At 37.7% G+C, this 16,017-nt stretch overlaps 2 protein-coding genes across 61 annotated transcripts in view; one reads left to right on the top strand and one right to left on the bottom strand.

The window, feature by feature from the left end:
• The window catches only part of NSUN7 (NOP2/Sun RNA methyltransferase family member 7), a 72,342-nt gene that overhangs the window by 31,526 nt on the left and 24,799 nt on the right, over window positions 1–16,017 (top strand). For 13 of the 19 annotated variants that reach the window (XR_011437614.1, XR_011437616.1, XR_011437620.1 and 10 more), the window contains 2 exons: window positions 4,370–4,493; window positions 12,738–12,841. Coding sequence is in view for 7 of the 19 variants with exons in the window: in XM_070263935.1 (XP_070120036.1) it covers window positions 4,370–4,493; window positions 12,738–12,841 (228 nt within the window). In the remaining 12 variants the exon portion in view is untranslated. Of the gene's footprint in view, window positions 1–4,369; window positions 4,494–4,965; window positions 7,569–12,737; window positions 12,842–16,017 lie in introns of those variants that run through there. The other 6 variants (XM_001494783.7, XM_070263931.1, XM_070263933.1 and 3 more) reach the window with 4 other exon arrangements.
• Window positions 8,582–16,017, bottom strand: part of APBB2 (amyloid beta precursor protein binding family B member 2) — a 381,357-nt gene continuing 373,921 nt past the window's right edge. For all 42 annotated transcript variants that reach the window (XM_070263912.1, XM_070263896.1, XM_070263903.1 and 39 more), the window contains one exon: window positions 8,582–12,473. In XM_070263912.1, coding sequence (XP_070120013.1) covers window positions 12,306–12,473 — 168 coding nt within the window. In that variant the 3' untranslated portion in view covers window positions 8,582–12,305. The remainder of the gene's footprint in view (window positions 12,474–16,017) is intronic.

The raw sequence follows: 16,017 nt of genomic DNA, 5'->3' as shown, positions 1-16,017 counted from the left end.
GAACTCTCAGTTCTATTTCATTGATCTATATGTTTATACTTATGCCAGTACCACAATAAGAGGTTTTTAAAATGGATGCCTAGTTTTATCGAAAATTTTGCAGCATTTTATGATATTAAATGTTTTTCTCATCTGACATTCTAACATGGTGGTGAATTAGTGCTAAGTATTTTCTAATAGTGAACAGTCTTTGAGTTTGAGGGGTAGGTACTGATAGATTGTATCCTACGTTTTGATTTTCTGATACCTAGCAAAGGTGGAGGGTGGGGAAGGAAAGTGGTACATGAGAAGAATTGGATGGCTATTCCAGCCTTTGTACTCATTATGATCATCATTAACCACATAAACCTGGCTTCTGATGGGCAAGTTGCTCACCTGGTCTCTATTGTCTCTGGATCCTTTTATCCTCATTGCTGTCAATGAGCCCAGGTCTGTAATGGCCTCTCCTGTTGTCAGTGCTGGCCTATGGAGGAAAGCCGCCCCTGAACTTCTGAGAGCTGCTGGTGCCACTCTTACCAGCACATTCCTTGTTGCTCTGATAAGGGGTGTATCTTCCAGGCCTCCTCTCAACACAGTCCACTAGTGTGTTCTCCAGCCTTAATAGGATATCCACTGGAGCAAGCTGCCTCCTCTGAGGCTTCTCATCCTTCTCCCCCGTCTGCCATGGCAGTCTGCCATTTCTTCTCACTTAATGTGAGCCCGTATGTATTAGTTTTCTATTTCTGCTTAAGGAATTACCACAAATATAGCAGCTAAAGACAACACCCATAATTAGCTCAGAGTTCTGTAGGTCAGATGTCTGGCATGGCATGGCTAGATTCTCTGCTCAGGAAGTCAGCCTGATGGATTCTTTGCTGGCAACTCTGGGGAAAAATTCACTTCCAACCCCATTCTTGAGGTTGTAGAACTGAGGTCCTCATTTCTTTGCTGGTTATCAATCCAAGATTGTGCTCAGCTTCTAGAGGCCATGTTCATTCCTTGCTATGTTGCTCCTCCATCTTCCAGCCAGCAATAGTCCCTCATACTCTTCTCATGCTTTGACTCTCCGATTCCTTCCATCTCTGACCTGTAGACCTGGATTTAAAGGGCTCATGTGATTAGGTCGGATCCACCCAGATAATACCAATAGCTTAAGGTTAACTAATTTGAGACCTTAATTACATCTGCAAAATTCCTTTTGCCATGTATATTATTTTCCTGGGCTGCCACAACGCATTATCCCAAACTTGGTGACTTATAACAACAGAACTTGATTCTCTCACAGTCCTGGAGACCAGACGTCTGAAATCAAGGTGTTGGCAGGGTTGGTTCTTTCTGGAGCCTCTCAGAGAGAATCTGTTCTGTACCTCTCTTCTAGCTTCTGGTGTTTGCTAGCAATCCTTGGCATTCCCCGGCTTGTAGCTTCATCACTCCAACGTTTGCCTCCATCTTCACAGGGCCTTCTTCCTCTGTGCGTCTCTGTGTATCCTCTCTTATACAGACGCCAATATTGGATTTAGGGTCTACCCTACTCCAGTATCACCTCATCTTAACTAATTATATCTGCAAAGATTCTATTTCCAAATCAGGTCACATTCTGGGGTTTTGGGTGGACATGAATTTTGGGGGACACTGTTCAACCCACAGTCCACACTTTGGCCCCCCCAAATTGATGTCTGTCTCATGTGCAAAGTACACTCAATCCACCTCAACATCCTCAAAAGCCTTCATCCATTACAGGATTAATTCCAAATCCAAAATCTCATCTAAATATCATCAATTCAAAAAATCCCATATGTCATATCTAAGTGAAGTATGAGTGAGACTCTGGGTACAAACTTATTTTATTCTTAAAAGATGTGAGCTGTAAGCTGGGGTGGAAATCATTTTGTTATGTAGGGGCAATTTCTGTAAAGTAACTTGACCAATCTTAATTATGGATTATTTTTAGCATTATAAAAGACAGCATATATGTAGCTAAAATATATCATAGTCTATTAAATAAATATTTATTGAATACTTACTATGTACCCAGCACTCTTTTAGGTTCTAGGAATGTATCAGTGAATTAAAACTGAAAAAAAAATCCCAACCTTCATATTTACTTTCTGGAGCTAAATATTTTCTAAATTGTTCAGAATTATCAGAGAGTATTCTCTACCTAATATATAAGTAAATAATTTTTCTTTGATAATTTCTATTTGTGTGGGGAACATATATGAATAGGCTTCAGAAATTCAGTTTGTTGGTTACAAGGTTGGTGATAGGAGCAACTAGCTGTCTTGCCTTTAGAATGTACACAGCTATTATATATATATATATATTTTTTTTTTCTTCACCTTCTTTTGGTGAGGAAGATTGGCCTTGAGCTAACATCTGTTGCCAATCTTCATCTTTTTGCTTGAGGAAGACTCTTGCTGAGCTAACATCTGTGTCAGTCTTCCTGTGTTTTGTATGTGTGACGTCACTGCAGCATGGCTTGATGAGCTGTATGTAGGTCCGTGCCCAGGATCTAAACTAGTGAACCCTGGGCTGCCAAAGTGGAGCGCACGAACTTAACCACTACGCTACCAGGCTGGCCCCACAGCTATTACATTTCAGCTTAGTTCAGCATAAGCATTTATGAAGTACCACCATTTGCCAGACTCTTTGGCATGTGTGTCTGCCTGCATCCTGTGACCTCTACATCCCCTTACTCACCTTATACCCCAGCCACATGGAAATACTTGCTGTACCCTGAACATACATTTTCATGACACATGTGCTTTTGTTCCTGTTCTTTCTGTCTAGAATCGCCTTCTTTACCTTATTGGAAACCTACTCATTCTTCAAATCGTAGTACTGCTGCCGCTTCCTCTGTGAAGTCCCCACATTTGCTCTCTCCCCTGGCTAGGGTTGGTTGCACCTTGTTCTGTACTCCTACATAATTTTGTCTCTACTTGCCCTCAACATTCTTATTTGGTCTTCATTGTTTTAATGGATTTCTTATGCAATTTTTATATGGCTGGTCTTCTTTATATTATTGCAAACCAATTAGGTTCTCCAACTAAATTGTAAACTATTTAAGAGAATTAATATTTTATTTATGTGCTTTGCACATAGTAAGCAAATAATGAATTAATAAATATAAACTTATAATGGTTTTAAATTTTAGAATAAACAAAATTATTAATAAGAGTTCCTGGTATTTTAATTTATGTGGAAAAGTGTTTATTGCTTTGATTAAATATATTTTAGTTGTAAAAGTATGGGAATATGAGAATTATTTAAAAATGAACCACTTACTATTGAAGGAGAAATTAAATATAAAAACCAGAATTTTATTTATTTATTTATTTATTTATTTTTTAAAAACTGAAATTTTTTTTTTTAAAGATTTTATTTTTTCCTTTTTCTTCCCAAAGCCCCCCGGTACATAGTTGTGTATTCTTCGTTGTGGGTCCTTCTAGTTGTGGCATGTGGGACACTGCCTCAGCATGGTTTGATGAGCAGTGCCATGTCCGCGCCCAGGATTCGAACCAACGAAACACTGGGCTGTCTGCAGCGGAGCGTGCGAACTTAACCACTCGGCCACGGGGCCAGCCCCCAGAATTTTATTTTAAACATATTAGTGATTAGAGATTTTTATATTTCTGACACAAAGTCTTTCTGTTGTTGTTATGTACTTGCTTTCTTTAACACTACATAACTCATCCATTAATACTCAAAAAGTGATTGGTAAGAATAATGTAGTGAAAATGATAGGTCATATTTTTACACAGTTATGTGTTTCAGTCAATGATAAATCGCACCGATGATGGTGGTCCCATAAGATTGGTACCATAGAGCCTAGGAGTGCAGTAGGTTATACCATCTAGGTTTGTGTTAATACACTCTATGATGTTCGCACAACGATGAAATCACCTAATGATGCATTTCTCAGAATACAGCCCCGTCATTAAGCGACTCATGTCTATATTGTAGTTGTGGAAAAGTAGCCAAAAGAAGGAAGTTATACTTTTTGTATTTTGACAACATGTGGAAGTAAAGGATATTTTGGATTATACCTTTGTGATTACTATACATATTTACCTGCTTTGATAATGGAAGCCTTTTTTGTTATATTAATGACTCGGGGAAGAGATTTTAATTTGTTGGAAGGTTGGTATTCTTGGCATAGCTGTTTAAAGATGGAGAACTTAGGAAGAATAAATTATGAGTTAATATGAAATATGGGACTTTTAAATTTAGAACAGTATTATACTTCTTCAGCACTTTATCCTTATTTGGAATTTTTGTTTACATGATTGGTGAAAAACCTAACAGAAGAAAATTGGTTGCAATTTACTGTCCCCCTCGATTGGCAAATAAGCCATCCTAACTGTGAATTGTTTGCTCATATCTCCTGCAGGCTTAGTCCTCCCGTCCTGCCACTGTGCTCCTTGAAGGAAATACATCTGTCTACTGATAAATTTTTCAGAATGGAACCATCCGAAATTACCAATGGTTGTTTTCTTTCTGTTCTAACAAGGGAGGTAAGGAAAAAAAATTTCAATCCATGGCATACTTTGGAATTAAGAAACAACAAAGCCTCATAAAAGGAACCTAGGAATTTGCGAACATTTTGTAATGGTGTGCTTATTTCATAATCGACAAAGGGAGGAAAAAGAATTATTACCGTGTGGCAAAAAAAAATCCCTATTTTTATCTTTATACTTTCTCCTGAGTGTTCCTCCCTTGCTTGCTGTCCACTCCCACCTCTCCATGCACTTTGTCAACATCTAGTTCACCTTGCTTTATATGCAAGAAATAAGCTCTGTAATTTTTTTCTATCAGGTTCACAAATGGGGAATTTAAGCACAAAAAAAGTCATTTGCTGAGGCTTAAGGGATACCTTAGAAACAAAGATCTAAAAACGATTTTAGTATAATAAGGATACTCTTATTTTTACTGAAACATTGATAAATATTTGTAATATACACAGTAATAGCTAACTCCCACATTTAGTAACTGCTTCTTTAATTGTAGCGGGACCCATCTGAGACAGTGTCTGTGAAAGATGTTTTGGCCCGCGCTGCAGCAAAGGGTCTACTGGATGGGATTGAGTTGGCTAAATCTTCAAAACGGGAGAAAAAGAAGAAAAAATCAAAAATATCATTCCCCAAAACTTCCACCACTGACAGTAACGGCATCCAAATGAAAATTGCTGAGTTCCTGAATCAAGAAACTAATGCAAATGCTAATCAGTCAGAGACATTAGCCAAAACATCTCTTCAACAGAAAAATGTAACTCAAGTGGGTTCTTCCACACAGGTCAGAAAATCCAACAAGCCTGCCACCAATCCTTTAGTGCCTACACTTACGAAGAACACATCTTCCTCCAGACCGTATGAACGGCCGACAAACTTCCTAAGACCTCGACCAGAAGACAAAATGGTTGCTCTGAAACCTGTAGAGATTGTTTTGCCTCCAGTAATGTTGCCATTTCCAAGTCCTCAAGGGACCAGAGCTCAGATGCCAACTCAACATTTTTACTGTCGTTGGGGTGCACCCAAGACTCTTGTGTCCGGCTACCTTCCCACACCATCATTATCCAGGAGAGGGGAAAAGCCTAAAGAAAACTTATCTTCCTCCCTGCCCAGGCGTTCTCGACCATGGCTTTGACTGTCTTGTGTTTTTTACAGGGGTCAAGAGCAGTTGATTTTGTTCAAAGTCTGCTATTTCTCTGAAACTTAGACATCCCTGCACAAGATACTCATCCTTTCGGTCACTTAGTATCTTCTAAATGTGATATTACCTTCAAGAGAATTAAGACAGATGAGAATAATGTAGGCGATTAAGCAAAGCAGAATTCAGAGATTTCAACAGCTCAGTGCTGATTGTTCTAGACTGTCCAGTTGTGGACTCAGTATCAGCTGTTAGCTTTCAGTCTGGACTTAGGACACCAGTTTTAAATGAAAGCTGCAACAGTTTTTCTGGAAGGGAAACACTATCTGCCTTAGACCTCTTTTCAAACTTAATGTGTGAGGCAATATATCAGAAAGCATAGATAAGGAAAAGATGATGCTGGCCTTCTCTCACCGACTTTAGATTGCTCTTCAGCGTCTAGTCAGTTGTGGTTTAATATTTTCAATCACCATCGAGGTTGGTTTTTTTCCCTTAAATATCGAAATATCCTTTAAACAGATAGGAGTTTTTGTAATGTGACTGAGCGTGAGTAGGAAGAACAGGAAGTTGCGGAGTTCCAGGTCGGGTAGTTCAGACGTCTGTTTACAGAGCGAAAACTGTTTCTCATTGGAAGAGCATCCAGGAAGGATCCTGAGCAGACTGAAAATAGCCAGCTCTCTTCTATCTATGACAAAGACTGATGTAAAAAGTGACTGTAAGCAAATTTCCATCTAAACAGTAATAACTCTGAGGAACAGGCAAAAGTGTTGAACACAAATGATTCCTATTGTTGAAGAAACCTATAAAAATTTCCAATTCTAGTCAAGATCAGGTGAAACAGTAAAATCTACAAGTCATTTCAAATGGCACACAGTAATCTAACTTTGGCAAATGATTTCTGATGCGCAATTAAAATATATTGTAACACTATGTTAATTATATTAAAAGTCACTTCATCTTGAATGTATTATCAGTTGCCTACCAAGAACTGGTATGATGATCATTTCTGGGTCTCTTGATTTTTTTTTCATCATGGCAGCAGAAATTGTTTGACATTAAATCAAATAAGTTACAACTATAAATCCTATTGTTTTTAAAAAATGTCCACAGACACATTCATACAGTTTGAATTTGAAGTTCCGTTTTCAGAATCCAGTTGTGTTGAACACATTATGTAAATTTCTCACGTTCAATTCAGGTAGCATGATTTTAGTAAAATATTATCCTCTTCAAAATGAATATTTAGGTCTATTTTAGCTCTAGTATTTTATTCTTTATTTCCTCACCTGAAGTGAAAATTTAAAAATGAATTTTAGTAGTAATAATTTTTTTTAAGCTTCAGATTTTACATTTATCAGTAAAATGTCAGTGAAGGAAACAAGACTTTTTATACTTGAACCAGGCTTATTATATTTTAAATCCCAAAAGAATTCTCATGTTAATTACGACTCTTAAAAAGTACAGAAATGTTTTAAATGCTCACCTTATTTTACTCATTTCAAAAATCAAAAACTATATATCTCTTTGCTCTAAAAATTATATTGTTTCCTCTTACTCCCACTCTCTAGCTGGCTCAGAGTAGTCCATGCCCCTAGGGGGCCAGAGCAGCTGAACTGAACTGTGTTTGGTGAAGAGCTGGTATTTTATCCCAGGAATCGTTTCTCCCTTTCCTGTCCTCTTCCTCCTGCCTGAGGCTGAAAAGTATTCCATTGTCCAACAGTAGCAGGTCTGAGATTTTTATTTTCTGTGTAAGTTATAAAAAGAAAACTCTCATTGTTAGAAATAGTTCAGCATGTTTTTCTGATCTCTATAGCAGCATGTGATTCGTGTCATGTCACAACTTCAGCCACTGATTTTCAGTATCATAACATGCATCTTGTGGCTAAATTATTTTTCTCTTTAGAAGTGTATGGAGATTTTGAATTAAACCATTCATTAATTAAGCTTGCAGTTTTCTTCTTTAAGAATCTTCTAAGAAGGACATGAGCAATTATTTAAATACTTTGGTAGAGTAAAAAGGGAAAAATACTTTGGATAAAAACAATATGCGAGAATTCTAATGAAGAAGAATATTGATTACACCAACATTTTTCTTTCTTGAACTTAGTAAAGTGCTGCAAAAATCTAAAACAATGAAATTACTAGTATTTAGATACTCCAATAGAAAATTCAGATTTTTATCTGAAATTATTACCACTCTATAATATCTGAAACCAAATGAAATTTTGTTCCTTGAGAGTAACTGCCTTTGACAGAGTAAAAAAGAGAAACTACTGGGGGAAATGCAAGATGAACAGAAAATGGGTACATCCTTTAGATTGTTTCTCTTCTTCCATGTCTCATACTTAAACTAAACCAGATTCAACTGAGTCTTCCAGTTACCTTTCATTCTGGATTTAGTGCCTGTACAACTCTGTCCTTTATTCTTTGATGTCAAGTTGTTAAAGGAAATGAAAGACAGACTATCTTAATACTAGAAAAACTGTTCACACAAGCCTCAAGATGGTGACGAAACAGGCCTCTGTGTCCAGAAGGCCAGCTGTCCTTCCTGATCACCAAACGAGGACAGTGTGATGAACTTTTTTTTTTTTTCTGAGGAAGATTCTCCCTGAGCTAATATCCACTGCCAGTCTTCCTCTTTTTGTATGTGAGTCACTACCACAGCACGGCCACGGACAGATGAGTGGTGTGGGCCAAAGTAAGGCTGCCAAAGTGGAGTGGGCCAAACATAGCCACTAGGCCACCAGGGCGGGCTCGAACTACTCAAAATTTAAAGTTACTTTCTAGTTCTTACCAGGTGGAAATATGCAATCAAAGCAGAATTTGACATTACTAAAATGATTTTAACTTGGAGGTAAGAAAAATTTGAAAATAAAATGACTAGGGTGGAGACACTAAACTGGTATTTGTATTCCTGGAGATATATGACTGAGGTGTCAGATAAATGAGCCAAACATTTTATGCAGCTAAGTTTATTCTCACAACATATTACATTTAAAATGTGTAAAAGTGGTCAACAGCAAAAGGGGCAGAAAGCAAAACCAAACGTTCTCTTGGGATAAACAAGCTGCTTTGACGGCAGGGGAGTGTTCTCACTGATGAAGTGTGAGCAGGACCTTTTCCCTGAAGCTGAAATAAACTCACTTCATTTTACTGGCTGTATAACACACGTTAGCTCTGTATTATGTTAAGTCAGCCTGGCAAACTAGAGTGCTAATGATTTTACTAGTTAAATTGTACTAATATCAGTTAGGGAAATGTTTTTCTTATGGTTTACAACATCTTGAATTTGTGTTGCAACACTTATGAAATGAGTGTGTCATACAAGCAAAGGAGGAAAGATTTAGGGCTTCTAGCAACCAACCTCGTGTAGGATCGCCTTACAAATGTCTATCATAAAATCAGAAAGTGGACTTTTTAAAAAGTAGCAGTGCCAACAGTTTATCACCAAGAACTTATTTTAATGGAAATGGGTCTAATGTCCCTTCATGCAATAAGACAGAGACAAACAAAAAACAATGGTCCTAGTTAGATATGGGTAATCTTATATCCAGGGGGAAACAGAGGGCATGTGGACATGTGTCTTTCAGATGAGATCACACGTGTCGTGAAGGATATAAAAACGAAGCACCAGGCAGTGCTTGAGTTTGCAAAGTAAAGTTTCTAGCCATAGGCATGTTGGCTATTCCCCTTGATGCTGCCAAGGAGCACAGACATGAGGTGGCAAGTCTGCGTCTATCTAGCTGCTTTTAAAAAATAAAAGGAACTGTAAGCATTTTGTCTTCTACATATTCCAATAAAAATGTGACTATAAATCATTACAAAACCACCTTTTAGGCAATGTATACAGTTCACTGAGATTATTTAGGCCTGGATACATTGTGAGATAATATCCAGTAAAGATAATACATTAACACAATAATGCAGTATATTTCAGTAAAAATAGAATAAATAAAATAAAAATATTTTAAGCTGTATTTAACAGATTAATTAAAAAAATGATAAGACATCCAAGGCATAGTGAACGTGGCTGCCTGTTTACCGAATCACAGATATAAAGAATGCATAGATAACTGAAGTCTCACTACGTCATCAGGTCACACACTGGCACCCTTTCACAGAAAAAGACACACGGACTCTCATACGTACTTTTTGGCCATGGCAGGAAGTGTCTGAACATACTGTTTAACATAATTAATTTTACAAAATTAATTGCATTTAGTATGCAAAGCTATTTTCAAATGAAAATATCTGCAGTAAAGTTTTCAATATGTAAAGGCTATCATTCATCTTAATGCATCCTATAATTGCATATATAAATCAGTTTGCTACTTAAAGCTAGCTCAGTACTCTTGATCCTGAAAACAAATAAATGTATGCCTTGAAAAACGAACAGTAGAGAGTTCCAATACAAGAGTGGATGACTTGTTCAGGATTTTGAGGTTTATCACACTCAAACATTTCACTGTGGAGATCAAGATGAATGATCATCAGGATTGAATTGTGAACAGCTTTCAAAGGGCACAGTAAGGATTTTCCTAATGCAATAATTTCTTACGATGGTATTGGTTACTTCAGAGAGAACAGTATATAGGCTGGTGAGAAGTATAATTCATTTCTAGAGTGTCATCTTTTTTGTCACAACACTAGGGTGCTAGCAAATAATTCCAGAATTCTGAGAGGGGACGGAGGGAGGAAGCCACCTAGTCATTCCATCACGTTCCCTGGTGGCGAAGTATCACGAGTTAGGATTATGTCTACCATATGTGACATCCCTGGAAAATCTTGTGGGTTGAACCGGCTGTACTGCATGTAGAATCCTGTCCTCCACAACTGGTTTGAGGCACACGGCAGGAAAACAGTGCTGGACAGAGAGGACAAGCGTCTTGTAATTGACAGCACTGCGTGAGTAATTTGGACACATTGCCCTACTTATACAGGGAATCCTAAGATTTCCTGACAACAGCTGGATATGCCCGGAGTAATTCCAGAAAGACTCTTGCTGGCTGGTGTGGAAGCAGCATAACTTAGAGTTGGGAAGTGTGAGCCCTAGTCCTGGTTTTCTCACTAACTTTCATGAGATCTTAGGCTAAATGACTGAGCCTCTTGGTACTTCATATTTTCATTTCTCAAATGTGTTTAGTATCTTCTCTATCTTATAAGGCTCAAATGTGATAAGAATGTGGAAACCATTTTGACAAGTACATAAAAGTGGATAAACATAGAGCATTACTGTTATAACTGAATGTTATAAAATGTTAATTTTGACATTAAAAAGGAAACAAGACCAGTGTTTAGATTGATCTCCTTAGCAACTTCCTTTTAAAACAACAATGTCAACAAGAGTCTAAACCTATGTAATCTTCACAGCTAAGTTCCTTTATCTATAGAGAGAGAAGCAGGAAAGTGCTATTTTTGGGAACCTTGTTAAACAGTCCATTGTTCCTATGTATATTTTGCTCTGATAAATTTTTAAATCTTGGAAATAAAATGGAAAAAAATACAAATTTAAAAATATATCTAGTAGAGTTGCAACAAATTCTAATATTAAATACATAAAATTCAAGAAAGGTTCGATTTAATGTAATTTGTTGCCATGGACTATACATGATGGATAGACAGCTTTCTGGGCAAAAAGCATCAGGGTAAGACTGAGCTAGATGCAGGATCCTAGCAGATGCTTACCTAGGCGGCGGACTAACAAAATAATGTGGTGGTGGAGATCTAAAATAGAAATGGTATGTCCTCAACTCCAAATTGCATATTGGCTAATTATCAAACTCCTAAGGATGAAAGGCTGACGAGGAGCATTTCATTTTAATATTGTTTAAGTAGAGAATGGCCATAGTGAACTATAATTCTCTAGCTGCATTGTACAGTATAAGGCAGAAGTTTGAAAAATGTCCCACCCGAAATGCGTTATGATTTTGTTAATCTCTTTTTCTTAATAATCACTTTGAAAACCATCTGAAAAGAAAGGCTATTTTTGTTTGATTTTGATTTCTGAAATTTAGTCTGTTTTTCGATTTTGAAGTTTCACTTTTTTCCCCCAACATCCCACAAACAGCTGTAGACATGAAATGGTGTCCATGTGTCAAACAGCTCGCCAAGGAAAGCTGCCAGTTTGTTTCCGTACTGATGCCAACAGCCAATTTTGTCAACCTAGAGGTTCAATTTTATGAAAAACGAAAACAAAACCTGGTCATCCTATTCTTACAGCAATTCAAATGTGTCTGGTACACAGCGTCTACTCCAACGTTGAAAACAGGGTGAAGTGCCGTAGGACTTAAAGGTTGCTTGTGACAGATCCAGTCAAGACGATGGTGACACTACCTCAGACGTCATTCACTCCAAGGACTCAGGATTAGTTCACTAGGAGGGGTGTGGCCACATCCTTCTCTGTGTGTGTGAAGCAATGTTCACGATATTTACAATAAGAAAAAGACCTTCCACTGCTCATGATGTAACTTACTGACAGCAAAAAAAAATTAGTCATGCTTCTTTTCATATCACATGATGGTGGCGAGACGAGAGATCATGCTTGTCTAACACTGGTTAGGAATAAATTCTCTGAAGACAAAGCATCAGCAACTGAACGGAAGGCCAGACATCAGTTCATCTTCTTTAGTGTAGCTGTTCAGTCTTCAGGTAAATAGTAGAGAATCCTTTAACATATGCAGCTATGGCGTTTCTGTGACAGGGCGTTTCTGTTTCAAAGTGTCAATGAGGGATAAGACCCCTCGTTTTACATTGGTTGTGACTCTCCTGGTCACTGAGTCTGCTGGCGGAGGAGGTGGTCGAACTTTCTGTGAAGGCGGCCTGGCTACCAAGCACTTCTGGTATCGTAACTGGAATGAAAAAACGTTTTGTGGGCGTTAATAACGTATCATCTCTTGTTGAACGTGATTTTAACTCATCACATTAGTTAGGTTATCACGTCTCAAAAGTTAACAACCTAGCTCCTAAACATAAATCCAAGAGTAAGTTAACTTTTTTCTTAATGTGGGTGTTTTAAATTCTCTTAAAAGATCATTAGGCTCAGCAAAGGTGTTGTGGCTTTTGCCACCCTTTTCTTCCATCCTCTACTGTCTATTTGTTCTCTATATTGACAGGCTGCAATTAATACAGCTCATATTCAAAGAGCTAATGAAAAGAAAAAGGATTGGGAGAGACAGTTAAATCCTTCCTCAGAGACATGTGCATCTGTGTCCATGAGGTAAGTGCTCACGTTGAGGGAGAGCACAGTAGAAAGGGCAGAGTTTGAAGCTAGGCTCCATCACCTGTGGACCGTATGAGCCCAGGCTAATTATCAAATCTCTCTGAGCCTCAATTTTTATTCATTTCTTACTGTTTTAATTGCATTAGGGCAACAGCTGAAGGGGCTCAGCCAATCCAGTGTAAGGCACACTGATAAAATCAAACTTTTCTTTACACCCTGAATCCAGCATCTCTAACTCAGTGGCCTTCCTCTTGATTCAATGTAAAATGGCTGAAGAATGGGGACCTTTACAGAGGGTGTTATGATTAAGGAATACTTGTCAAAATGCCTAAAATAGGCCTAGCAATGCAGAAGGCGTTCATAAATGTTTGTTCTTTCCTCTATTTCCTGCTTTAATACAAAGAATGATGTATTAAGATTTAAGGATACATTTTATATACAAGTCTAAATCCTAATGGATTAATTGTTTTGTTTGTTTCTTCTTCTCCCCAAAGCCCCTCAGTACCTAGTTGTATATTCTAGTTGTAGGTCCTTCTGGTTGTGCTATGTGGGACACTGCCTCAGCATGGCCTGATGAGTGGTGCCATGTCCACACCCAGGATCTGAACCTGTGAATCCCTGGGCTGCTGAAGCAGAGCGCACCAACTTAACCACTCGGCCATAGGGCCAGCCCCCCTAATGGATTAATTTTTAAAAATCCATTAGCACTGGTATCACGGACAGTTTCTATCCTTCAGACATATAACATAATCCCCCCACTTTTGTATTAATGCAAAGATAAATAATTCTTCAAAATTAGATAAGAAGGTTAAAATTTATCAAATGTGGGGCTGGCCCCGTGGCTGAGTGGTTAAGTTCACGCACTCTGCTTCAGCAGCCCAGGGTTTCGCTGGTTCGAATCCTGGGTGCCAATATGGCACTGCTCATTAAGCCATGCTGAGGTGGCGTCCCACATGCCACAACTGGAAGGACCCACAACTAAAAATACACAACTATGTACTGGGGGGCTTTGGGAGAAAAAGGAAAAATAAAATCTAAAAAAGAAAAAAATTTATCAAATGTTTTTTCCTAATCTGAGCATTTTAATTAATTCCATGGCTGAGTTTTAGAAATCTACTTAAATATTAATAGGTTCTTTAGTACAGTTGTGAAAAAAGTTGATGTTTCCCCTGAGAGGCATAACCTGTTTACAGCAAGACTCTGTGTCACAAGGTTTTGTCATTGCCCAAAGGCCACAAAACTAGTCCCTTTCAACCTAATCACATGAAAAATGATTTATCATGTCTCCTCTATGTAAGGTATCTTGCTAGGTCTGCCTCACAACCAAAACCACACTCTTACAAAGCATGGATTTATAAATGGGCAGGTGTGGCAACATGGGACACTGGACTGGGAATTTCTAATGTTAGTTAGGTTCATCCAGTGTGAATCAAAAGTGCACCTGAGGACTTAGGAGGGGGAGAGGAAAGGGACTGAATCTGTTTAGTCTAAGGAAATTAGAGGCCATCAGAAAAGGGACTATCTTATCCACGAGATTTTGAATACAAACCTCAGGGTAATCACTAAACAAAAAAGCAGAACAGAGACACAAATAATAAATAAGGAGAAAACAAAGAAACATAACATAAAAAACTATATAACTCAATTGGTAGACCAAAATACACAGGACAAGAAACAAAGGAAATGCAGGAGAATTGGAAAATGAGTGATAAAATGGCAGCATTCAGCCCTCATATATTGATAATCACCCTAAACATAAATGGATTGAATTCTCCAATAAAAAGACAACAGAGGGGTGAGATGGATTAAAGAACAAGACCCAACAATATGCTGCCTCCAGGAAACACATCTCAGCTCCAACAGCAAACACAAGCTCAGAGTGAAGGAGTGGGAGACGATACTCCAAGCTAATGGCAAACAAAAGAAAGCAGGTGTCGCAATACTTATATCAGACAAAGTAGACTTCAAGATAAGACAGGTAAAGAGAGATAAAGAGGGGCAATATATAATGATCAAAGGGACACTACATCAAGAAGAAATAACACTTATAAATATCTATGCACCCAACACAGGAGCACTAAAGTTCATAAAGCAACTATTAACAAACCTAAATGAAGACATTAATAGTAGAGGACCTCAACACTCCACTCACATCAATGGACAGATCATCTAGACAGAAAATCAACAAGGAAACAGTGGAATTAAATGAAAAGCAAGAACAGTTGGACTTATATACAGAACAGTCCATCCATAAACAGGAGAATACACATTATTCTCAAGTGTGCATGGAACACTCTCAAGAATAGACCATATGTTGGGAAACAAGGCAAGCCTCAATAAATTTAAGAAGATTGAAATAGTAACAAGCATGTTTTCTGGTCACAATGCTATAAAGCCAGAAATTAATTACAAGAAAAAAGCTGAGAAAAGGGCAAAGATGTGGAGACCAAACAACATGTTATTGAACAAGCAGTGGATCACTGAAGAAATTAAAGGAGAAATCAAAAAATATCTGGAGACAAATGAAAATGAAAACATACCATACTAATTCATATGGAATGCAGCAAAAGCTGTATTAAGAGGGAAATTCATCACAATACCAGCTCACCTTAACAAACAAGAAAAAGCCCAAATAAGCAATCTCAAACTACACCTATTTGAATTAGAAAAAGAAGAACAAACAAAGCCCAAAGTCAGCAGAAGGACAGAAATAATAAAAATCAGAGCAGAAATAAATGCTATTGAAACAAAAAAGGCAATAGAAAGAAAGGATCAATGAAACAAAGAGCTGGTTCTTTTTATTTATTTTTTTTATTTTTATTTTTTTCAATTTTTTTTAATTGAGTTATTGATAGGTTACAATCTTGTGAAATTTCAATTGTACATTAATGTTTGTCAGTCATGTTGTAGGTGCACCACTTCACCCTTTGTGCCCACCCCCCACCCCACCTTTCCCCTGGTATCCACTAAACTGTTCTTGGTCCATAGTTTTAAATTCCTCATATGAGTGGAGTCAAACACAGATTATCTTTCTCTCGCTGGCTTATTTCACTTAACATAATTCTCTCAAGGTCCATCCATGTTATTGCAAATGGAATGATTTTGTTCTGTTTTGCAGCTGAGTAGTATTCCATTGTATATATGTACCACATCTTCTTTATCCATTCGTCTGT

This window comes from Equus caballus, chromosome 3, assembly GCF_041296265.1.
Source record: "Equus caballus isolate H_3958 breed thoroughbred chromosome 3, TB-T2T, whole genome shotgun sequence".
Lineage (NCBI taxonomy): Eukaryota > Metazoa > Chordata > Mammalia > Perissodactyla > Equidae > Equus > Equus caballus.
Note: the sequence above shows the minus strand (reverse complement) of the source record. Positions and strands in the feature narration are given on the sequence as shown.